The sequence below is a fragment of the Prionailurus bengalensis genome, chromosome E1 (genome assembly GCF_016509475.1).
Source record: "Prionailurus bengalensis isolate Pbe53 chromosome E1, Fcat_Pben_1.1_paternal_pri, whole genome shotgun sequence".
NCBI classification, from domain to species: domain Eukaryota; kingdom Metazoa; phylum Chordata; class Mammalia; order Carnivora; family Felidae; genus Prionailurus; species Prionailurus bengalensis.
The window spans coordinates 31,010,163-31,035,965 of record NC_057347.1 but is presented as its reverse complement, the minus strand read 5'-3'; the positions used below and the strand labels follow the sequence as shown (position 1 = coordinate 31,035,965).

At 39.1% G+C, this 25,803-nt stretch overlaps 1 protein-coding gene across 1 annotated transcript in view; it reads left to right on the top strand.

The window, feature by feature from the left end:
• Positions 1 to 25,803, top strand: part of STXBP4 (syntaxin binding protein 4) — a 166,211-nt gene that overhangs the window by 123,395 nt on the left and 17,013 nt on the right. The window contains exon 18 of the mRNA XM_043584020.1: positions 23,583 to 23,640. Within this exon, the coding sequence (XP_043439955.1) occupies positions 23,583 to 23,640 (58 nt within the window). The remainder of the gene's footprint in view (positions 1 to 23,582; positions 23,641 to 25,803) is intronic.

Sequence of the window (25,803 nt, the reverse complement as noted above, 5' to 3'; positions counted from 1 at the left end):
AAAGAAGAAGCTAGACTGAGAAGGAGTGGTCAGAAAGACAGATGGATAATAAGGCAAGTATAGCGATGTGGAAACCAAGAAAAACCGAGTCGTTTTAAAAGTATATGCTTTTGAGTAGTTAAGTAATTGTCCTGCTAGATAGTAAATTTTTTTACAATTATTCTCAGTAAATTATAAAATACTCCATAGTTATTAATATTGTGCATATGTATATACGTATGTTTTTAGAACGACTTTCTCCGAAAAAGTAGAAACTGTCTTGGGGTGCCTGGGTGGCTCAGTCAGTTAAGCCTCTGACTTCAGCTCAGGTCATGATCTCATGGCCCGTGAGTTCAGGCCCTGCATAGGGCTGTGTGCTGACAGCTCAGGCAGACAGCCTGCTGACAGGCTGTGTGCTTTGGATTCTGTGTCCCTGCCTCTCTCTGCCCCTCCCCCACTTGTGCTCTGTCTCTCTCTGTCAAAAATAAATGTTAATAAAAAAAATTTTACAAAAAAAGTAGAAACTGTCTTAACCAGTTTAATCAGCCAACTCCATTCTCTCCATGAAGCATACGGATGGATGCCCATGGGTGATGTCTACTCCTGTCTGAGAGGCTTCCCTCCAGTGCTACCCTGAACATAAGCTGCTGCCAGTTAAAATGTTTATCAGAGTTGGTTGTGTTTTTTTTCCAAAACGACTAATGCCAGGTGTACTTGGTACTATAAACTAATTGTGTAATTTGTAACTTAATGAACCATGAATATGGAAAGAAAAAGTTATTTTTATAAAAATTAAGTTGAATGCTTTAGAAAGATTTGATAAAAGTGAGCTTACAATGCTATTGATTAGATGTGAGGGAGTCATCTGTAAAAGATCGGGGGCAGGGTGGATTGTAAAAGTCTAGAAGAATTCTGCTCTTGGATTGTTTCATAACTGTTCTTAGTTCTCAATGCACTTTTAAAGAAACCGAAACTGGAAATGATAGCTGATGTATTTTGAGTGTGGTTTCTGCAAAAAGAACAATATAGAACCCTAATCAGAGGACTAAGCACCAAAAAAAACAAAAACAAAAACAAAAACAAAACAAAAACCAACCTTTGGCCTAACAAAGATTGGCAAATGAATGTTTGGATTTAAAATAAAATATATAAATATAGGTATATAAAATAAAAATATATCCGCATATATGTGATGCCTTAACTGATGGTTAATCTTCTACTATAGCCAAGTATCTTTGTATCTAGTTCTATCATGTATCACATGATACAAAGATAAAGTTTACTCAGCCTGTGTTCATTACCAAAATGTATGAATAAATTATCATTGAATAAATGGAATCCTGCAATAGAAGATCATTCCTTTTCTTTCATGGTTTTGATATTTAAGTACCCCAAACAAGGAAAATTCATCTTTGGATATACATACGCATGTTGTGTTTCTGCCCCTAGCCTTTGTACTTCTTTGCTTTAATCCTACTGATAACTTTTAAGAATGTATTTGATTACTCATCAAATCAAACCAACATTATAATCTCACTTTTATTCTTAACACATAACCACAGTTAAGGTTACCAAAGCATACCTCTCAAGTAAAAAATATTATACATTAAAAGGATTCCCCCACCACCACTTACTTTCTGAAATTCTCTTTTCAATTAATTTCAGACTCTTCCCAAGATACTTAGAGGACATGAGAAAGAATAATTTTTAATACTGCTACATCTTAAATATCAGTTCTTACTATTCTATAAATTTACCTGCAAGCATTTAATTTTTTATCAGTGATAATGTTTTCAAATTAAAATTCCATACTTAATTGTTAGACGGTCAGTGATCAATGTAGGATGGCAAGTGATTAAAGGAGGTGGGTCATAAAAATTTTGAGTAAAACAGAAGACCGTGATCTAGTGGGGAAACAGCAGTGAAGTGTAAGATTCCCAGGGAATCTAAATTAGATTCCTAAAGTAGACTGGATTTATTGGGTTTTATTTTTTTTTTAATGTTGTTCTAAATTTTTTTAAATGTTTATTTATTTTTGAGAGAGAGAGAGAGACAGAATGTGAGCAGGGGAGGGGCAGAGAGAGAAGAAGACAGAATCTGAAGCAGGCTCCAGGCTCTGAGCACTCAACACAGAGCCCGACACAGGGCTCAAACCCATGAACTGCAAGATCATAACCTGCGCCAAAGTCAGACACTTAACCAACTGAGCCACCCAGGTGCACCATTTTAAATGTAGGTGTTTACACGTACACATACATGTCTGATAATCAAGTACAATGTTTGTGGTTTTTTCCTATAAATAGTTGCATGCTATTGTGTGTTGCTGAGGAGATAGCTTCAATGCCAATGCAGTGCTTTGAGACATGATTATATATATATAACATCAGAAGTTAAGTCTCTGGGCCATCGGGTAGAAACAACAGAAGGACAAATTTTGGTTCCATTCTGAGCAAGAATTATGAGCAAGAACCTTTGAGAATTAGACCTATCTAAAAATGTGAAGCTCTGTGTTTCCCATCACTACAGAGCCTAGAGAAATCCCCAAAGACTTGTAAATATATTGCATGGAAATGAGTCTTTTCCTCTGAAATCCGTTCTGTGTGGCTGCAGCAGAGCACTGAGCCTTTTGTGCATGCAGTAAGCCAAGGGCAAGTGAGTATGTGGGGGCTGAAATACAAGCGACTGGATGCCCTGGGACAGGCCCTCGTTTTCTAGAGGAAGGAGCACCTTTTTATAATTTTCACAGAAAGACGAGTGCCCTTGCAAGCTCTGTGCCCTCAGAATTGCATCAGCTCAGAGGAGGCACTATTTTGTAGCCCTGGCACATACGAGGAGAGCCATTTTCCACACAGAATGGAAAAGTTTTATCCACACCACAGGCTGGCAGTGGCCCTGTTTTCATACATGTTGGTCTTCCCTTCCATTTCCTTCCTTCCAACACTAAGAGTCTCCATAAACAAATAGGGGCACCTGGGTGGCTCAGTCGGTTAAGCGTCCGACTTGGGCTCCAGTCATGATCTTGCAGTTTGTGAGTTCGAGCCCTGTGTTGGGCTCTAAGCTGACAGCTGTCAGATTCTGTGTCTCCCTCTCTTTGCCTCTCCCTCACTTGCACTTTCTCTCTCTCTCTCTCTCAAAAATAAATAAACATTAAAAAAAAAGTCCCCATAAGCAAATAAAAGGAAATGAATTAAATATTCAGTTCACAAAATAATACTTTTGGAACCAAGTAGGTCTGAGGAAAACTCAGTGCCCTCAAGGAGTTAGCAGTCTATGGGAGGAGGGGAATAAAATATTTGTGCAAATTTTCATAATGCAAATTTGGAGATACTAAGTGTTTTGTGAATGATACAAAGTGCTAATAGCTTAGAAGAATAAAGAGGGAAATTGTTTTAAAATCAGGAAAATGTTTATGGAGATTGCAACATTTAAGATTTGGCTCAGAGAAAATTTGAATGGGGGTGATGGAACCAGAAGGAAGTTGAGGTAAATAGGAGACAGAGGAAAACTATTGTAATTTTTTTTTATAAATACATTTTGATTTTCTTATGTTTATTTGTTTTTGAGAGAAAGAGAGTGTGTGTGAATGGGAGAGGGGCAGAGAGAGAAGGAGACACAGAATCCGAAGCAGGCTCCAGGCTCTGAGCTGTCAGCACAGAGCCTGACGTGGGGCTTGAACCCATGAACTGGGAGATCATGACCTGAGCTAAAGTCAGACACTTAATCGACTGAGCCACCCAGGCTTCCCAAAACTGTTGTAATTTAAAAGCACCGGAAGAATCATGAAATACAAGATTGAAACCGATATCTCATTATTTATGCCATTATAAGCAACCACAGTTGAGAAGATATCTTAACACGAATAATTAACTATATACTCATTTGCACCGATACCTTACAGTCCTCCAAAGTCTCAGGCGTTCTCATTCTGACAAACCTGGTATGTTAATATCTTGACCCTAAACCACTCTCCTGTTTTCATTTTGTCTTTGTCACCTACGGCCAACTCAGTGTTTGCCCAACTAGGTCTATCGCATCAGAAACTATAAAATCAGATACTTGCTTTCTCAACCTCCTACATCTGGGGTAGCCCTCAATTCTGGCCAATGAGATATCGAGGAGAATCTGCTTAGGAATTTCTGGGGAAGCTTTCAATTAGCCGGCTCTTTTTCCTTTCTTTCTGTCTTCAATGTGGATGTGATGCTTGTAGCTTTGCAGGCCCTCTTGCAACCAACCACAGAGTGAAAATTGTGAGGGTGAAATGTCTATACACCAAGAATGCTAGAGTGAAAACATAGAAAAAACCTGGAATCTTAATGTTCTTGCTGAGAAACCTCCCAGCTCCTTAAAAGTAAATGCCTATTTGTTTGCCCAGCTAATTGGGTAGCATGTTGCTTTCACCTGTAAGCATTCCTAACTAAAATGCCACATTTTTTTTTCTAAATCTTTCCAGGCAATATTGCCTTTTTTTTTTTTAATCTAAGGATAAGTCTTAGTTCTTGGGGTGTGAGAACACAGCAAACTATTGTTGAACATTTACTGTGCACCAAAGACTCCACTGTATACCAGAAAGCGATACAAAGACCAATAAAACATGGCCCTTGCCCTCAAGGAACTCATGTTTCACATGAGAGAACAGTAAGTGCTGTGAACCTGGTACAAACCACGCAAGTGCCACAAAGCAGGGGAGGATGAACTCTGCCAAGGAACCTGGGGGAGGATGCACACAGGAAGTGCCATTTAAGCTGGTTCTGGACTGATGAGCAGATGTTTATAAGGCAGAGAAGAAAAGAGTGAGCTAGTGACTCCAGCAGTTAGTAGCCTGTACAAAAGCAGACATGAGTGACAGATCGTGGGTTCTGTTGGCAAAAGCAAAAGTTGAGAATAGTTGGAACATTTTTACTCTCTCTTTTTTTTTCGGGTGTGACCATATTTATAAATGAAGATAGGTTTTTATTCCCTGCAGCGATTTGTATCATTCATAGAATGCAGTTAATTTAAACTGCATCTAATTTGAGTTTACAAATGTCCTAACAATAGCTGACCAGAAGTTTCTGCCTAGATTGTAAACTTTCATATTTAGGTATGTGTGTTTATGTTTGATTTCTTAAGCACGTGAAAATATTAAAACCAAAATGAGATTGCTTAAAGTAAAAGAAGAAACTTTTAAGAACTTTTGAAGCACTACTTTAACAACAAATGCTTTAGGTTTTTAGCTGTCGGTTTTTATCCAATCGTTACAATATATCTTTAAATAAGGATCATTATCTCAAATCGAGGTTACTTGAAAGTAGGAGACTACATTTTTGAAACTAATGAAACTCTTCCAGATTTCACTAATTCTTCCTTTGTTTTATTCAAATGTATGTGACTTTATATTTCTTGTATTTGTTACCCTTCTTTTTATTATTAATTAAAATAGATGCTCAATATTGAAAAGGAAGGCTTGCTCGAACTTCCAACCCCACAACTTGGGTTGTCCAGAGAGAGGACAAAGCAGTTGGATAATCTCCTGCCAAAGTACTTTTGTTATCAGAATCCCCAAATGTAACAGCTTTTCTTTTTGTTCAGTAATTTATTGAGCTAATTCAGTGAAGGGGAAAAGAAATGTTTTGGGGTCCTACCAAAGCTGAATACAACAGTATGAAGTTAAGGGGGGAGTTGGAGGAGCTGGCACCCCACTTACCTGGAATGTTTGTCTACATCAATCAAACCAAGTCAATGTATAGAAATAAAAATCGACTATAATTGCATGTGCTTTCATCCTGAATTATCAGAAATTATAATCATCACCAAGCAAATGAGAGATAACTGTCATATTTCTTAGCTCCTTATGATATGGGTGGCTTTTATTAAGTGCTGCCAGATGGAGAGGTGGGACAAAAGAGAGCTGGAGTAAGGAATGAAATATTGTGACCTAACGTAACCATCACAGACCACCTGATTACAACAGCAAGTGGCAATGAACAAAAAAAAAGACAGAAGAGATAACAGAATAATGTAAAAAGAGGAATATGACTTGAAATCCTAGTAGATAATGCACTCTTGACTGTACTCACTGCTTCCTAATTTATATATACTAAAATACCTATTATTTGATAATGATTGGTTACTGCTCCACGCCAAGGCTGTGCTGGGTTGGGTTGACCTAAAGATATGACAAGATGCCAGGCCAGGTCACCATGGACATATATTATCAAGAATGTTTGGGTAGGATCACCTGGGCGGCTCAGTCAGTTGAGCGTCCAACTCTCAGTTTTGGCTCAGGTCGTCATCTCACGGTTTCATGGGTTTGAGCCCCACGTTGGGCTTCACACTGTGTGGGGTTCTCTGTCTCCTTCTCTCTCTGCCTTTCCCTCACTTGCGCTGTCTCTGTCTCTCCCAAAATAAATACATGAAATTAAAAAAAAAAAAAAAAAAGAATGGGTAAAAAGGGAGGTGAGGCCCCTATGATGCCAAGAGAGGAGATGAAGTAACAGCTTTCTGTGGAGAATCTGAGGGGTGGGGTGGAGGTCCAAATGATAGGGCAGGCTGTGAGGCCAGGAGGTGTGGAGATCAAGGCGGGAGGAGCAGAGGTTCATAATGGATCAGAAAACTGAGTCTGCAAATAGGTGAGTGTGTTTGGGCCTGACCTTCATTTATATGGTGTCTGTTTACATGCCGTCGGGGAAGGCATGACTATTTAAGGCATTTGCAGAATGGACTCATAGACTCTGATTTTTATTAATAGTTTTATATAAGCATGTAAAAAGTAAGATAAGAAAAAGAATAGGATGAAATTGTTTTAGAAACACTATTTGCCCTGCAGCCTCACAAAAGATTTACCGAACATTCTGGATTTAGCCCTCAAAACAACTTTATTTTTATGGTACTGGTTGGCAGATTTTATATTTCTGAGTTCAAACTCTTTTAAAGAGTATGAATTTACCTTTGTGTAGTCGAACTGAGGTAATTCTGTCAAATAAGCCGATTTACCAGTGTGCAAATTTGGATCCATTTTTATACCTGTGTTACTTAGCTCAAGCTCCAATAACAAAATACTGTAGACTGGGTGATTTAAACAACAGAAATTCACTTCTCACAGTTCTGGAGGCTAGGAACTAGCCAAGTAGGTTTCATTCTGAGACCTCTTCTCTTGGCATTTGCATAACCACCATCTGTCTGTGTGCCCACATGACCTCTCCTCTGTGCACACTTGGGGAAGGTAAGGGGGAGGGGTGCTCTCTGGTGTCTCTTATAAGGATAATAATCCTGTTGGATCAGAGCCCTCACCTTCATGACTTCATTTAACTTTAATTACTTCCTTAAGTGCCCCTGTCTACAAATACAAGGACGCTGGGGGCTCAGGTTTCAATATATGAATTTTGTGTGGACGCATTCAGTCCATACCAATAGCAAACACCTACAGGAGGTAACAATTGAGAGCTAATACACTATTTACATTTGAGAGAGAGGTCTGAGTGCATTTTACACTCTGCACAGAATTTGTTCTTACAGCGTTATTGCAGAATGGCATTGTGGATGATCGCTAAATCAGAAGTTACATTTCTGTTTTTCCCTGTAATTGACTCTGTGACAAAGCTCTTTAACCTGTTTTGGTGTCAGGCTCCAATTTGTGACATGAGATAGTTGGATAGAGGATTCCTAAGATTTCTTTCTAGTCAAAAATTCCATTAGTTCCGCTTCCAGTATGGCTGAGTAGGCTCCTGGCAGACTAACCATCCTGCAGAACCCAATTATACACCCTGTACAAAATACAAAAAACAACCACCTGTGAAGCCTCTGGAGAGTGAATAAAAACAGGCAGATTCCAGAGATTAGTCAAAACTTGCACAAAGAAACCAACATGAGGTAAGTTTCTTGTTTGTTCCACTTTTAGGGTGAAGACAGGACTCAGGGCTGGGATTAGGGTAAGGCAAGCAAGGCAACCTAGGTGCCCCCCTCACCCCCCCATCCCCACCCAGGTCTTGGGTGCTGACTCAGCATTTGTGCGAGCCTAGGAATTAAAGCCTCCTGAAATTTTGCGCCCTGGACACCTCCCTTGCCTCACCTACTCCAAGCCTTAGCAGGTCCTATAGGGCAGTAAAATTCTGATAACCTACAGTCTTAATGACCAATTGGACTAGAGGATGAAGTTTGGGGCAACTACTTCTGTTGGAAAGTGAAGGGAGAAAGCTCAGAGAGGACACAGCCAGATATAGGGAATTTCAAATTCCATGTATAACCTTGGCCCAAGTCTCTGGCTAAACCCAGACTATACAAGTGCAGGGAAGATTGCAACAGCCCAGCCAAGGGTGAAAAAAAAAAATCGAACTGAGATTTGAGCCACTGCCCAAGAGATAGATGGTATAGCTTGAGTCCAACCAGTCCTCTTCAGAGTAATATAACAGAATTTATAGTTTCCACAAATTAACTTTCATAATTTCCAGAATGTACACTAAAATTACCCAGTGCAAAAACAAACAGGAATTTAAATGTTTGGGTTTTTTTGTTTGTTTTTCAAAAGAAAAGACAAAGAACAGAGGTCAAATCCCAGAAGACCCAGATGTTGGTACAAGGACTTTAATGTCTGTTATAACTATGTGCAGGAAAATACACTCACAATCAATGCAAAGACTGGCTTTCTAAGCAAAGAAATATAAATCATTTTTTAAAACTATAGAAATTGAAAAATTAAAAATTATATCTTTTCATGGGGCACCTGGGTGGCTCACTTGGTTAAGTGTCCAACCTTGGCTCAGGTCATGATCTCATGGTTCCTGAGTTCAAGCCCCGCATCAGGCTCTGTGCTGACAGCTCAGAGCCTGGAGCCTGCTTTGGATTTTGTGTCTCCCTCTCTCTCTCTACCCCTCCCCCACTCGTTCTCTCTCTCTCTCTCTCTCTCTCTCTCTCTCTCTCTCTCAAAAATAAATAAACATTAAAAAAAAATTTTTAAAACTGAAACAGTCGGGTTACCTGGATGGCTCAGTCAGTTAAGTGGCCAACTTCGGCTCAGGTCATGATCTCACAGTTTGTGGGTTTAACCCCTACATCAGGCTCTGTGCTGACAGCTCAGAGCCTAGAGCCTGCTTCAGACTCTGTGTCTCCCTCTCTCTCCGCCCCTTCCCCATTCACGCTTGAACTCTCTCAAAAATGAGTAAATGTTAAAAAAATTTATTTTTGTTAACTGAAACAGAATTAGCCTCTGGGAGTATGGTGGTAAGGATTCACTGGAAAGGGTCCTTTCTGGGGTGATGGTAATGTTATATATCTTGAAATGGTTTGAGGTTACACAGCTGTTGGCATTAGTCAAAATTCAGTAAATGTGCACTTAAGATTTGTGCATTCCATTGTATGTAAGTTTTCCATCAAATGAAAAAATTCTTGATAGACTTCCCAAATGAAAATTTCTAAATCAGAGACCTGCCTATAGCTGGACAAAGAGACTCTGGTACATGACTATGGTCTTTAAAATTCATTCAAAAGTGGTTACTGAGTGACTGTATTCCATATTAATGAGCATTCCAGGTAGAAAGAACAGTTATCTGGAAAAGCATAGAGGGAAAGATGGACATAACGTTCCAAGAAATAGCTCTGAGCCTAGACAGTAGATCGGATTGATAGGACGTGAAGATGGAAACAAAGATTGGAGCCATATTTTTAAAGTGTCTTTTTTTTAATGGGGTTGTTCATGCTACTGCTTTGAGATTCCCTCTGCTCCTTTAAACTAAGAGGTGTAATTTATATACAATAAAATGTAAGTGTACAAGTCATTGTGTTCTGACAATGTATATAGTTACATAACACCTCCCGTGACTCCAGAACTTTCTCATGTGCTCCTGTGTAATCAGTCTCCTCCATTACTTCCCAGGAAGCCCCTCATCTGTTTTCTGTCACTATAATTTTACCTTTTATAAAATTTCATATTAGACTATAAGCATGTAGCATCTTCTACTTAGTATAGTGCTTTTGAGATTAATCCATGGTGTTGTTTGTGTCAGTTATCAATATTGCTGAGTGATATTCCATTGGACTGATAATCTACAACTTACTTATCTCATCACTTAATTGATGGACATCTGAATTGGGGCTACTCTGAAAACTCATATGAACATTCAAGTATGTGTCCTTTCATGGATATGTGTTTTGAAAGGGTCTTGAATGCTATACTATGGGTTGGAAAAAAAATTTTTTTTAATGGTAATTATGCTGTGAGAACTTACCTTCTTTGCAGAGGAGAAAAGGCAAAGTTCAAACCACTTTTATTTGAGTTTGTAACTCACCTTCATAAGTTCATTCATAATGAGTTTATCTGACTGCAAGGAAGTTATTATTTGAAAATTCCCCTGCTCTACAAAGGTGTTTTTACTGCTTTTCTTTAAATCTATTTTTTAAAAAATATGTTTAATAAAAAGTCAAATCTTGGAGGCAAATATCTAAAAGTTTTGTTTTTACAATTTATTCAAATTTTACCTGAGATCCTTAACAGATTTCCAGGTAAACTTTTTTTTTTTAATTTAAAGACAAGGATGTTAACAGCAAAATGCTACATAATTAGGAATTAGTGATGCTTACAGGTACATTATTTATCCTCAGGGTGGGAAACATCAATGGCCTTGATTTAATTTCATCTGATCTATGACAGTGTTTGCAAAATTGCCTATCTGATGGTCCTCCACTACCCCATTGTCAAAACCTACAAATAACAGTTGTGCAAATATTTGTGATAAAGTTCCCCTGATGAGTACAAAGACCTTAGAACAACAGTAGAATTTCAAATATGTGCGGGATTCACTGAACCATCAGCCTTCATTGGAGGCAAATTTCTATAGTGAGTCAACAAGTACTTCTTGAGTGCCCAGTGTATGTGTGTGTGAGGCACTGCTCTGAATCTGGTCGCCATTCTCCAAGCCTTGGATAGTAAGCACTCAGTAAATGTGAGTAGAAAAAGTGTTGAGCTTAAGTTTCTGACAGATCCAGGGTCTAGGCATTTAAGGAGCCAGCAGCACGGCTGAGACTGTTGGGAGGTTACCATGCTGGACAAGTGGTGAGGGAGATTTTGACTGGCCGGACCAGCTTGGGTGAGATTCCAAATCAAGTTGAGAGATGGGATCTGGAGATTCAAGACCACCATGTCCAAACCCATTTACCTGCCAAACTTAACTGTGCTTAAATGTAACCTGTCCTAATCCCTTTTATCTATCTCTTACACTTTTCAAAAATATGGTCTATAATTATACATACACTTATAAAGGTTTCATAGCCAATTTTGTTAGGAGCAGTAAGCATTTTTTTTTGTTTTTCATCTCTTCATCATCTTTTCCTACCCTCTGGCCTCTCTCTTGCTTACTTCTCTTTTTCTTCCCCTTTCTCTTCTAATTCTTGCTTTGCCTGACTACACAGTAAAAGACAAAACTATTTTTTAGTTTTCTAAACTTATTGGGAAGAAAAGTTGATAATCCCATGACTAATTTAAATTATAGATTATTGATATTTTATACATCTCCTTTGAAAATGAAACTGAAATTAGTTGTGAAGTTTTTTTAAATTTATTGCCTTTGATATGTTTTTTAAAAAAATTTTTTTTTTCAACGTTTATTTATTTTTGGGACAGAGAGAGACAGAGCATGAACGGGGGAGGGGCAGAGAGAGAGGGAGACACAGAATCGGAAACAGGCTCCAGGCTTTGAGCCATCAGCCCAGAGCCCAACGCGGGGCTCGAACTCATGGACCGCGAGATCGTGACCTGGCTGAAGTCGGACGCTTAACCGACTGCGCCACCCAGGCGCCCCATGCCTTTGATATGTTTTTATCAGTGACATTTCCCTTTCTGGGGACAAAAGAGTGTCACACCTCTGATTTAGACATTATATGAAATAAATAATATGAGCATTGTGATAGACAGAATTCTAAGATGTTCCCCCAAATTCCTGGCCACTGGTATATACACACTTTCTACCAGTTATTCAACCAAATACTAATCTAGGTGCTGCTGTGAAGAGATTTTGCATATATAATTAGTTGACCTTAAAACAGAGAGATTATTCAGGGAGACCTAATCACACAAGCCCGTTAAATCTGAGTCTAGAGGGGCGCCTGGGTGAGCATCCGACTTCAGCTCAGGTCATGATTTCGTGGTCTGTGAGTTCGAGCCCCGCGTCGGGCTTTGTGCTGACAGCGCAGAACCTGGAGCCTGCTTCAGATTCTGTGTCTCCCTCTCTCTCTGCCCCTCCCCCCACTCATGCTCTCTCTCTGTCAAAAATAAATAAACATTAAAAAAAACTTTTTTTTAATAAAAAAATCTGAGTCTAGAAATCAAATAGAAGTCAGATTGAAAGCATGAAAAAGATGCTGCTTGCTGTTGCTAGCTTGAAGATGGAGGGAGTCACATGGCAAGGAATGCCATCTACATCTGAGCTCTCTGAGAATGATCCCCAAGTGACATCCCACAAGAAAATGGGGACCTGAGTCCTACAGCTGCAAGGAACTGAATTTTGCCAACAACAAAAATGAATTTGGAAGCAAATTTTCCCCCAGAATCTCACGATGAAAACAATATCAGCTAACACCCTGATTTCAGGGTTTTGTTTTTTTTTTATGTTTATTCATTTTTGAGAGAGAGAGACAGAGACAGAGTACACGCAGGGGAGAGGCAGAGGGAAAGGAAGACACAAAATCCGAAGCAGGCTCCAGGCTCTGAGCTGTCAGCATAGAGCCCAAGGCGGGACTCAAACCCACGAACCGTGAGATCATGACCTGAGCCAAAGTCGGACACTTAACTGAGCCACCCAGGCATCCCACCCAGATTTCAGTTTTAATGCCCTGAGCAGAGAACCCAGTCATGCCGTGCCAGACTTCCAACCTGAAGGACTGTCAGCTAATAACTGGATATTGCCTTAGGCTGCTAAGTTTATAAGAAAACTTAAACAACCATGAACAGTAAGTATGTTTTCTCAAAAGCTCACTTCCAAAATACATAATTTCTAGAATTCCAGTATTCTCATATGGGATACTTTTATACATATGTTGTGGTAGTAAGATGCTGAAGACATTCCATTGTACTCATTAAATCACTTTAAGAAGTATACTTATTTCTCTGTCAGTTTGCATCTAGCATTTTGACGTAAACTGCTGTTCCTGTTTTCTTAGATCAAGTCTGTTTGCCTCTTACTCTCAGGCAACCTGTTAGTTGCAGGCAAATAGTGGTATCTATTTTGGACGACCCAACATTCTGCTGTTATTCTTAACTAGTGACTATCAAGCTTACTTGACAGCAACTTTACCCCTCTATTCACGAAACCAGTTTTCCTGAATGGAGTAGAAAAAAGAAGGTGCAGTTCATTTTTTTCCCCTTCTAGTAGGTCCCTTAATTCATGTTCAGCAGCCACTAACCTCTTAATATGTTGACTACTCTAATAACAGCCTTGCTTTAAAGAAATCCTGTTTACCTTCATACACTAAAAGGAATTAGGAAACTCCCCTCTCCAGACCCCACATCATCTGTTTAGACTGATAATGCAGAGAAAGACCTCCCAGTATAGTGAGGATAGCCTCAGAAAGTTTTACGCTAAGTTATATTGGTGCCTGTAATGAAGTCCATTGTATGTCATTGATTTTAAGCAATACAAACCTAAATCAGACCATTCCCCCCAACATTGTATAAATGCCCAGAGATATTTGCCAGTAGAATCCTGTGTTCTTATCTTGAGTCTCAGTCATGAGATGAGAGATAGCAGTGTAAGAACGAACTTTTAAGCTGGCTTCTTAAAATATCTGGACCCCATGGTTTTAACTGGAGGTAAAAGACTTCCAAATGTAAAAATATACTGAGTTTTGTATCTGTTGAGAAGAGATATGTGGAGAATGAATGTTCTCTTTTTCCATCCTATTAAATGGATGTTAGGGTAGTATTTATTTGCCCAGAAATGGAGACAACAAGATAAAGAGGACAGGGAACCACTAACTAACCTCTGGGAATACTTTTACCATGATGATATTACGGCCTTTTAACTTGCTTAGTGAGTGACTTCTATCTAGAAATAGCTTATATCTAATAATGTTAGCATTTCTTTTTTTTAATTTTTTAAAATTTTATTTAAATCCAAACTAGTGAGGGGCGCCTGGGTGGCTCAGTTGGTTGAGCGTCTGACTTCTGCTCAGGTCCATGAGTTTGAGCCCCGCGTCGGGCTCTGTGCTGACTGCTCAGAGCCTGGAGCCTGTTTCAGATTCTGTGTCTCCCTCTCTCTCTGACCCTCCCCTGTTCATGCTGTGTCTCTCTCAGTCTCAAAAATAAATACAAATGTTAAAAAAAAATTAAATCCAAACTAGTGAACATATAGTATAGTATTGGTTTTAGGAGTAGAACCCAGTGATTCATTACTTACTTACAACACCCAGTGCTCATCCCAACAAGTGCCCTCCTCAATGCCCATCTCCCACCAACACCCCTCCAGCAACCCTGAGTTTGTTCTCTGTATTTAAGAGTCTCTTATAGTTTGCCTCCCTCTCTGTTTTTATTTTATTTTTCCTTCCCTTCCCCTATGTTCCATCTGTCTTGTTTTTTAAATTCCACACATGAGTAAAATCATATAATATTTATCTTTCTCTGACTTATTTTGCTTAGCATAATATACTCTAGTTCCATCCACATTGTTGCAAATGGCAAGATTTCATTCTTTTTGATCACAGAGTAATATTCCAGTGTGTGTGTGTGTGTGTGTGTGTGTGTGTGTGTGTGCACGCGCGCACGTGCGCGCGTGTGTAGACATATGTTGTATGTATATATACAGATACCACATTTTCTTTATCCATTCATCAGTTGATAGACATTTGGGCTCTTTCCATAATTTGGCTATTGTTGATAGTGCTGCTACAAACATTGGGGTGCATGTGCCCCTTCAAATCAGCATTTTTGTATCCTTTGGATAAATACCTAGTCCTGCAATTGCTGGGTCATAGGGTAGCTCTATTTTTAATTTTTTTAAGGAACCTCCATACCGTTCTCCAGAGTGGCTATACCAGTTTGCAGTCCCATAATTATGTTAGCATTTCAACTTCTGAATTTGAGACCTGCAAATATAGAAAGCTATAAAATCTTTCTACTTTAGACATGTCATTTGCTTTTATTTTTATTTGATTTTTTGCTTGTTTAAATGACATATGTAACCGTGTGGTAAAAACTCGAGCCATGGGTCCAAAATTATGTGTGTTTACAGTGTTTATGCAACTCTAATTTCAATGAGTGTTTAAAGCATAGTTCAAGAAATTAATAGTTTTTTTAAAAAATTATTTCCTTAGAAATTACTTTTAAATTTAAAATATTGCATTATTTGGTTATTTTTAGATTACAATCATCTCTCAGTATAACAGATTCCTTTTTCATAGTAAAATTAGCTAGTAATTCTTTTAAAATCGGCACTGTGATTCAGACCTACAAATTAACTTGTACAATCGTAAATCTAACATAAAATGTCTCTAAAATAGACTGCTTTGTGTTCAAGCCTAAAAATTATTTCAGTTCCTTTCAAAAGAGCATTTCTATGGGTAATAATGCAGAAATTGAGATATGGGAGTTTTGTTTTCTCTTTTTGTTATTGTTGTTCTTCAAAAAGTTAGGCAAAGATATTATTTGACCATTTTGAAATATTGATCATTGGCAAGGGCAATGAACCCAGGCATTAGGGAAATGGAAGCTGTGCAGCAATGGTGAAAAGCACAGGCTATAGCACCAGATTGCTTGGGTTCAAATTGTGACTACACCATTTATTAGCAGTGTGACAATGGGCGCGCTACTTAAACCTCTGTACCCCTCAGCTTCCTCTTGTAAAATAAGGTTAATAAAGCACCTATCGCACAGGGTTGTGATGAGGATACAGTGAATTAAGTTTCTGAGATATTAGGAAGAATGTCAGGCACATAGAAAACTCTGTGTAAACATTTGATTAATACATAGTTTACTGTTAGGGCAGTGATTCTCCACATCATTAGACTAGGCTGATAGCAGTTTCATGTAATCACCTAATGGACAAAATGGTATTTCTATCCTTTGATTTTTGGAACTTTCTGTCTTTTAGGACTAAGGAGTTAAGAGATGGGTTCCACAGTGGTTATATTGGAGCTGGCTAGTACTGGCTTGCAAGAATTTTGTGTGCTGACTATCAAACAGAGTCATTATTAAAAATAAAACTGTTTAAACTGTAAAGTAAGTTACATTAAAAGAAAAGGTAATAAATACTCGAAACTCACCCCTTTCTAGTTATTTTCCTACCATGTACTATCGTCTTTGTTCTTGAGGTTATTTGTGTATGTTATGTCTGGGAACACAACACAGCCCTGTAGGCAGTGACATTACATTAGTAGCTTGAAATCCATTGTGGTAGGAGTATTTTATAGTAGAGAGATCAGCAACTGCTATAAATGAGGGCTCCCCCACCCCCCAAGAGCTGGATGTTAAACATTTACCATCACACCACTCAATGCATGTTATCATGAGTGAAATAGAGATGATATAACTTCCTGTATTAAGAAGAGGATTGTAGAAACTATACCTACACCTTAATGGAGGTTTCCCCTGTAGTTAATTTAAACGCTTATTTTTTATATTAAGCATCTGTTACTCTATATCTCCGGATCCATAAGCTCTGAAGAAGGGGCTTTTATTTTCATTACTATGCCTAATAATGGTCTTCTTTTTGTACATCATTGTACAGTTATATTATCTAATAGGAGTCTCGTGATAACCCCTAGGCAAGACAACTACTATTATCACTACTATATACTGTAGATGAGAAAGTTGAGACTCCCCATGATTATTATTTTTCCATGGTTATTCAACTTGTCATTGAAGAACATTACATACAGATTCGAATTTTCTGACTACAAGTGAAAATTCCACTATGTGATGAATGTCGTATTCTTTAGGGAAACCTTATTATGAGTTGGAGATCTCTCTTTCTCCTTCTGTTTTCCCTTCCCTTCCCCATACTCCCCCCCACCCCCATCGCTTCCTCTCAATATATGAGATCCTAGAAGTAAATTGTATCTGAGCTTTTATAACAATTACATAGCAAGTGTTTTTCAAGTAAATGTGGCTCTGTTTGACCTCTGTCTGAGATTGATGGTATTGTCTTTATTTTATTCTCAGATGTTCATTCTCCAGTTTTCTCCCCACCCAACTGCCAATGTCTATGTGTGGTGGCCACCACCTTTACTTTTCAGTTCTTTTGTCCACTGCCCTTTTTTCCCATTTTACTGCGGTCCTCCACTTTCCCCAAGAACCTTGGCATCAGCAGATAGTGGTTCAAACTCCCTCTTCTCCCACTCAAACCTCCCACCTTTCCAGCTCATTATGTGCTCTGTTGTCCTCAGTGAGACCTCCTGTCTGTCTTCTCTATCCTTCAGCCTCCACAGTAGTTTTCACTTGTCTTCTCATTCAGTGTATAGTCCGGGACCCATTATTCCAATCATTCTTACAAATCCCTTCAATTCACATGGCCGTCTGTCCTTCTGTCCCACTATTTCACAAGACTCTGGGCCTCCACAAGCTCACTCACCCACCTTCTGCATAATATACGTAAGTAATGAGCATTGCCACAGGTTATACAACCTTAATTCACTAGATTCCATTAGATCTTTTAGTGTATAATCATAATTATTTTAAAGTGCAATACTTTATTTATCCCTGGATCTGGTGCTGTTGGTAGTTTTATCTTTTGTCAATGGATCTATATTTTTTTCTCTTGCTTTTTCCTAGGTGTCTCACAATTTTGATTCAGTGTCAGACATTGAATGTACAAAACCATAAACACTGGGATGAATATTATTTAAGCCCAGAAGTGAGCCTGTCTCATCTCTGTCAGGCCATTAGTGTGGTGGGGGCCGGGGCTTGGGGAAGGATTCGGTCTCATTAGTAGGCAAGCTGGGTTTGCATTTTGTTTCTGGAGTTAAACTGAGTTTAGAGTTCTCCAGTGGTTGTCTGCCACTCTCTTGTGCTTATGTAAAGTACAGAATGTGGGAGGGTTTTTCTCAGTGTTCCTGCTCCATCCTCAGCTGACAGGAAGTAGGCTCTATGTGCATCACAGTGGATGTTTAATGGCTGCTCCCTTGTCCTCCCCCATAAGTAGATGGCTGTTGCTTTTTGCTCAGTGCAAGGTTAGAGGTGAATGTGGGGGAGTGAGGGTGAGGGAGAGGCTCTTGGTTTTCCTACTCCAGTCTCTGGCTTAGTAGGAACTGTGCCCAAGTCACAGGGAAGGGACTTCGTCAGCCTTCCTGTCCCTCCCCAGCAGTAAACAACACTACCTCCTACTCAGTGCTCAAGTAGGCTTCCTGCCCCTCTCCTTGTGGAAGTCAGACTCCACTTTGTATCAGTGTAGGATTCTGGATTTGAAAGGTTTCCTGCCCTCGCCCCTCCAGTGACTTAGTGTTACTGCAGGATGAAGACATCAGGTTTTCTATAGCATCCTGCCCCAGGCCCCCACCAGGACAAACCAAGTTTTCCTGGAATCTGGGCAGGGACTGGGGGTCTGACAACTTCTTACCCCTCCCTCAAGAACAGATGATTTTTGCTTTGTGTCATTCAGTGTCCTATCCAAGGTGGGGAGTATCTCTTGCCTTTTCCCCAGCAGCAGCCAACTATTCCCTCATATCAGAGAGGGTCCAGGGCTCCACAGGTTTTATGCTTGTCCCCTATAGCAGCTGATGACTGTCTTATACTCATGCGAGGAGCAGAACATGGATGGAACACCTGCTCCACCCTCAAAACTTTGTAGGTCCTACATGAGCCTGCACCACTCAGGGGCTCTCTCAGGTCTCCTGTCCACCCCCAGTCTTTCTCGTAAGCAAGGAGCTGTTTAGGGAGAGCAGATTCTCCTTGTGTAGGGGGCTCCCAGGAATACTACAAACTATCATGCTAGCCCATAATCAGGCCTCACAAATTTGTTATAATTTTAGATGTTTTCCTCTTGCCCACTCTGATGGCAACATTTCTTGCTGTGCTGTGCCAAGAGGGAAAAGTTCATGTGTCCCATCTTTTCTCAGAGGGGCTCATACCCCTTTGGAATTCAGTTCACTTCAGGGTCAGCTCAGGTGAGGAATTCAGTCTCTAAGGGACTCAGAAAAAATTATTATATTTTTTAGTTTTTGCAGCTTTTCCCCACATATGGTGGGAGCAACATTCTTTGCAGTTTTCCTCATCTTAATGAGAAGCAGATCTCCTGCTTCTTTTTTAAGAAACATTCAAACAATTTTAACATGCCCTGCAAAACCCGGCACAGTCCTATTTGCTTGTCTGTCCAGCCAAATCTTGTCTCACTCTCCCCTCCTTCATTCACTACACTCCAGCAACAAGGATCTCTCAGTTCCTCAGAGGTGCCAGGTTTTTCCCATTCCCCAGAGCCTTTGCACATGCCGTTTGCTCAGCCTCGAGTGTTCTTCTCCATGTCCATACCTCCTGAACTCCAGCTCCTCCAGAGATCCTTCCTTCATCCCACACCCCCTACCCAAATTGGTACATAAATTACGTCCTCATTCTTTTTCACAGCTGGACAATATCCCATTATCTGGCTATATGGTCTTTAGTCAGTCCCCATTGGTGGTTAGATTATTTCCAGTCCTTTTTTTTTTTTTTAAACAATTAATAATCTTGTACATAAAACATATCTGTAGGCTAAATTCCTGGAAGAATTGCTAGATTAAATGGTACATGGAGATTCAGGATAGTGGTTAGGAGTCTGGGCTCTACCACCTGCCAGCTGTGTCACTTGGGCAAATGATTTCACCTTTCTGTGCCTCAGTTTCCTCATTTGCAAAATGGGTATGATAGCAGCCCCTCTCTTAAAATTGCAGTGAGGCTAAGAGAGTTGGTACATGTGAAGTGCTTGTAGCAATGTCTAGCACATAACCACTCAATAAATGTCCACTGTTATTATTTTAGCATTTACGATTTTGTATAGATATTGACAGGTTTCCATAAATACGTTATCAATTTATACTACCATCAGTATGCGAATGACTGTCTCTTCACATTCCCAACACAGTGTCTTGTTTAAACAACTTTTTAAATGTCTGCTAACATGATGTACATGGCATCTCATAAAAGTTTAATTTATATTTGTCTCATTAAGAGTGAGTTCCTGTGTCCTGAATGTTTCACATGTTCCACAGACTTCTCTTTGTCATTGGCCTTGTTCCTAGTGATTTGTAGTTCTTTGTGTGTTAGTAACTGTAAGTTACTTTTCCACAGTATTCAACACTTTTCTCCCGTTGTACTTCTTTCCGTTTTGAATGAGGTCTTCATTGTGCTTATTTCTTAAAGCTCCATAAGCTCAAGGTCAATGTTTATTTGTTCATCATCACATACTGAACACAAAGTAAAATACTGAACATATAATAAATGATTGATAAATATTTGATGAATGGGCCCAATGTAACGAAGAGAATCTCATTACCTAAATAGACTGGAAAATTGGAAGGAAACTAGTTTGTATGAAAACACCATGAGTTTAGTTTTAGATATGTTGAGTCTTAGGCAACAGCTAAATATGTACAATACTCTTATTTTGGCAAGATACTCATGAAGATTTTGGAGTCATCCCCACGAAGTGGTTGATTGGGAACAGATGATCTCTGATGGAAAGAATGTTATGTAAGGGTGCATAGACGAATACTTCCAATCAGAAATAATTCCAAGTTATTATGGTTGTCATAAAAGTTTTAAGACAGATATGAAATGAAAAATAGAAACATTATATATTTACAAGTATAAAGCAAATGGGGAAATGGAGAAAAAAATTTAATGCCTTGGAATAATAATTATTATTAAAAAGTATTTAGATCATGTTGTGATTTTGCCCAAATCACTTATTATGAAGAAATGAAATCTTTTACTAATGGAAAACTGAGGCCATCATAAGTATACAAGCTTCTGGAAAGCAAAAGTGCTCTTTTCATATAAAGTAAGCTATTTGGTTTATCAATATTGTGCTTTTCAGTTTATAATTAGACAGCAATTGTGTTTTCTACTACTGAATGATCACTGAGAGATTGCTACTATCCATTTAAGTCTCCAGTTCTGTTTTTCAGATTATAGGAGCTGCATGAAAAAGAAGAAACCATTCACTCTTCTAAAAAGAAATGCTTACTTTTTTCAGAACAGAGAATTTATCCTAAAATAAACTATACATATTATTTAACCCATAAGAATATCTTTATGGCTGTAGTCATTCAAAAACCATAGTGACTAAAATGAATATGGACTAGTACTTTTAATGAGTCTGTTATGAGGTTATATTCCTTGTTTAATAATTGGAAGAAAATAATCAGGGCAGGAATCCTATTCTGATAGGGAATGTGTGGTACTCCAATGTCAATCTCGATTTTTAAATGATGCTATGGGTTAAAAGATACTAAAGTGTACATTTTGTCTCCTTTTCATGAAAGAAAAAATCTGTGCCTTAAAGTCTACAGGTACAGATATGAGCGTTGGACAAACAAATCATTTGGACAAAAACCTTAGTCATATTAGAATGACTTTCTACTTAACTTTTTAGCTGCCTTTGCCTTACTGACCAGATATCCTTGTATTTCTGAGCATTTTATTGAAGCTTTTATGTACAGTCATGACATTCTTCCCTGCAGGTCAGGTGGTTGTTAGTGATCAGTAAAGTGATCTGTAGCAAAAATGCAGGAAGTGTGAAAAAAGAAAATAAATCTACTTGAACCTGTGCAGCAGCAGTTGTTATGGCCTGTCTGGCTGGGCACGTGCTACTGACAGAGACGGACACAGTGTCACTTCAGGGACTTGTAAGAAGCTAGTCATTTGCTTATGCTGAGTTCCCAGAAATGCTTATTTTCTACTTCAAATAGGAATACTTATTCACTAAGAGAGAAAAGAAACTCCTAGGTGGCCTGAGTTAATCTACAAAGGAAACAGTTGCAGAATTTTTTAGCCAAGGTCTCATTTTATATAACTTGTGTTAATGGCCCGGAAATAGATATAATTTAATAAAGCTTGTTTTGTTTTCCCTAGTTATAAAAACAACATCCCCAGAACTATTCTCAAAGAATATTCTTTGGGCGCTTGGGTAGCTCAGTTGGTTGGGCGTCTGACTCTTGGTTTCCGCTTAGGTCATGATCTCACGGTTCATGGGAATCAAGCCCCATGTCAGGTTCTGTGCTGACAGCTCAGAGCCTGCTTGGGATTCTCTCTCTCCCTCTCTCCCTACTCCTCCCCTGCTCGTGCGCATGTGTTTTCTCTCTCTCTTTCTCTCTGTCAAAATAAATAAACAAATAGAATATTCTTGAAGAAATAGAGTAAGGTGGGGACACCTGGGTGGTTCAATCGATTAAGTGTCAAACTTCAGCTCAGGCCATAATCTCACAGCTTGTGAGTTTGAGCCCCACGTCAGGCTCTGTGCTAACAGCTCAGAGCCTAGAGCCTGCTTCAGATTCTGTGTCTCCCTCTCTCTCTCTGCCCCTTCCCTGCTCACACTGTCTCTCTCTCTCTCTCAAAAATAAAATAAAAACTTTTTAAAAATTATTTAAAAAAAAGAAATAGAATAAGGTTTTATTTCATTTAAATAATTATTTGTTGTGCCTTTTTCCTCTCCTTATGATGAGACTTGGGGTGGCGGGGGGGGGGGGGTGGTGAAACCTAATGGTTTGTTGTGATAGCTCAGTTACTTTCCAAAGAAGTTGGCTCCCTGAATCATGGAGTCTGTTCTTTAGTGCGTTTGTGTATATTATACCCAGCAGTGGATCCATGACAAGCCAGGATCAAAGGACTGACCCAAAAGGTCAGTTAAAATCCTGAGCGGTATGCAGGGATGGATGCAGCAGAGGGATAAAACCATATTGTTCTAGAGGGGTACCAGCCATAGCTGGAATATAAGAGAATGTGGCTACCTCAACATGGGCCTGTTGTCTTGATATGATGAGGACACAAATGTGCTCGTTTACAGAAATACGGCCATATAATTTCTCGCTTACTTCAATCTGCATTTCTTTATAGCTCACTAACTCAATCCCATTACAGAAATGAAAGCTACGTTTAGCAAATTGTTTGGCCGTTTATGTTTAATGCACAAAATCTTAATTAACAAAATAAAATGCTGCAATCCATTGTAAATCACTTTGCTAAACTTTCAGCCTTCACGAGGAATTTGGTCTTGTCCAGAAGCTGCTTTCAAGCCCCTGCTGATCTGGCACTCATGCACCAATTCCCTGTGGAGCTGAAAGAATGTAAAGGGAGCCAATTAAGGAAACTTTGAGCCAAAATAGACAAGCAGGGGCCATCTTGTCCATCCTTCTGCCTTCAGGCAAAAACCATCCCCTGCACCAAAAATTTGTGCTTGAATCCTGCTGACAAAAATGCTCACCCCGTGTAAATGACAAGTCATAATCCAGTTAATGCAACTAAAGCAGATTGTTAACTGTTCGAGACTTATTTATTGTGTTCTAAAGATGCTGAGTAGGAAAGCTCATCTGAATTGTTTTAATTCCTCCCTTCTAGAAAATTATTTTGTATGAGAAATGTACTCAAATAATTGTAAAGATGTGGGAAGTTTGCATCCAGGAAATAAAGTTATCTTTATCATCTTATTAAATGTATTTTTGGTTTCCTTTCACTGTAGGTCTACCTTATGGGTGGGAGGAAGCTTACACAGCAGATGGAATCAAGTACTTCATCAAGTAAGTACAAGCATCTCAACCAAGTAAGCAATTTTCTTCACATCTGGAGAGAACCTGGAAGTTGCAGAATAATCAGCAAAACCAAGAAACCCTCTTGGAGGTTACAAAAATTAGTAACAAGAAATGAAGCCTCACCATTTTCATTTCATGTGATTTAAATGCTAATATCAGATACTGTTTTGGGGGGGGGGGGGAAACCCTAGTAATTATTTCAAGGGAAACAGCAAAAAGTTGAAACAGGATCATAATTTGAACTTAAATGTTGGCTGCCTGAATTCACTTCTGGCTAAAAGTATTAAAACTCATGAAAAGTTAATATCTAAAGAAAAAATCAACTTTGTATGTCTTAAAACTCAATAATGTTAATAATAATCAGCAGTTTTAATATTTTACAACGTACACAGTTCATTCATTCTGCAAATATATTTTGAGCATTTGCTCTATGCCACGCAATGTTCCATGCCTTGGAGATACAGGAGTAAAATATACTGGCTGGTTCTCTGATATCATGGAATTTACACAACAGTAGGGAAAGACAAAAAGTAAACAACTAAAGAGATAAATGAGGCATAATATGAACAAACTCTATTTCAGTGGATTCTCAGAATATCTTTTGAAGTATGTGGCCTTATTTTGTGTTTTATGGATGGACAACATAAGAGCTTAGAGCAGTTGCCCAAAAATCCATAGCTACTAAATTACCAAACCAGAATAGAATCCAAGTCTTTTCACTGCAGGATTGTCAGCAGTAGAGACCTGCCTTTGAAAGCCTCAAGAGTAATACCTGTACTAGCTGGACTGGTTAGCTTTACCCTGGAAACGCAGTCTGATCTACTTCCATTGTGTTCTGGTTAGCTCCCTTCGTGTCACAAGTGGTGTTACGAGATCAAAAAGGGGAATCCCAAACACTCCTGACACCTGAAAGACTCCCTTGATTGTCCTTTTTAGTAATGTGTTCTTGTTATGCATTTGGAGAGGAAAGGGAGGTATGTCCTTGATGTCCTTTCAAGTGTGCAAGTATTTTCCAAAGCAGTATTCAAATTTTGATTCTCAAGCTCTGTGACTTTACACAGGTTCCTATGTCACTCTTCACCTCAGTTTTCTCATCATAAAGTAAGGGAAGTATTGCCTACTTCATAGAGTTGTTAAATGTGATGCTCCTAGCATAGAACTTGGAACACAGTAGATGCTGAGTAGTCGTTATTAATTTACAGTACGGAGAAACCCATAATTGTTGGTGGGGAAAAACATAAAAAGTCATATGACCATTGAAAACATTGAGAACCCAAAAGTCCATACTTAAAAAGAATTGAGAAAAAAACTAGGAATAAACTTGGCAAAGCATTTTTGTGATGTATATTTTTTCTTGTGGTCCCTAGCAAAAAGTAATTAATAAAGCAAAGGCACAGTTTATAATGTGTGGAGAAAGGGACATTTGGAATAGAGGACCCAGGATTCCCATGCAAAGATTACATTTAGTACCATACTGCTCACTGCCAGAATCCTATCTCTTCTGGAAGGAAAGTTGCCCCCTGCTATGCTAAGTTAACTGTGTTCAGTTCCTGGAAGATTTGAATCATAATACTGTAGAGGTGGCAGGAAAATGAAAACCACATTCACGTTTGCACTGGGTTTCTTTCTCATACTTACTTTGTAATGATTAAGGGAAAAGATGGAGGGGAGAGGAAAATGAGCATTTACAAAGCACGGCCTGATGATGCTCAGTAGTCAGGCATATATTAGGTGGATTTTTGTATGCGTTGCATCATTTAATTCTCCCAGTGGTGTGGAGAGTGGACCCCACTTGGCTCTTATTAGGATGCTATTATGGTGGTGGTGAGCTGCATCCTGTCTCTTCAGCCATGGCTGTCTCCTAGAAAGTCCCCAAAAAGAAATGCCAGATCAAAGGAAGGCAAACTAGCATTCATTATTAACTGGGGTTCTGGTTCAAAGGCCTTTGAAAAAATATCTAAATGAGTCTGGACCCTGTGAGCACTCCTTAGCCTCAGCCAGCTGTCAGTATATCCTCACCCAAAGCTGAGTGTCAGAGCCTAACTGGTGCCATATGAGGAAAGGATACTAAGGACACAGTCACTAAGATAAAGACAAGGAGGAAGCAAGTGTTTCCCATTGCCTGGTACCCAGCTGGCTTAAGCCACTGTG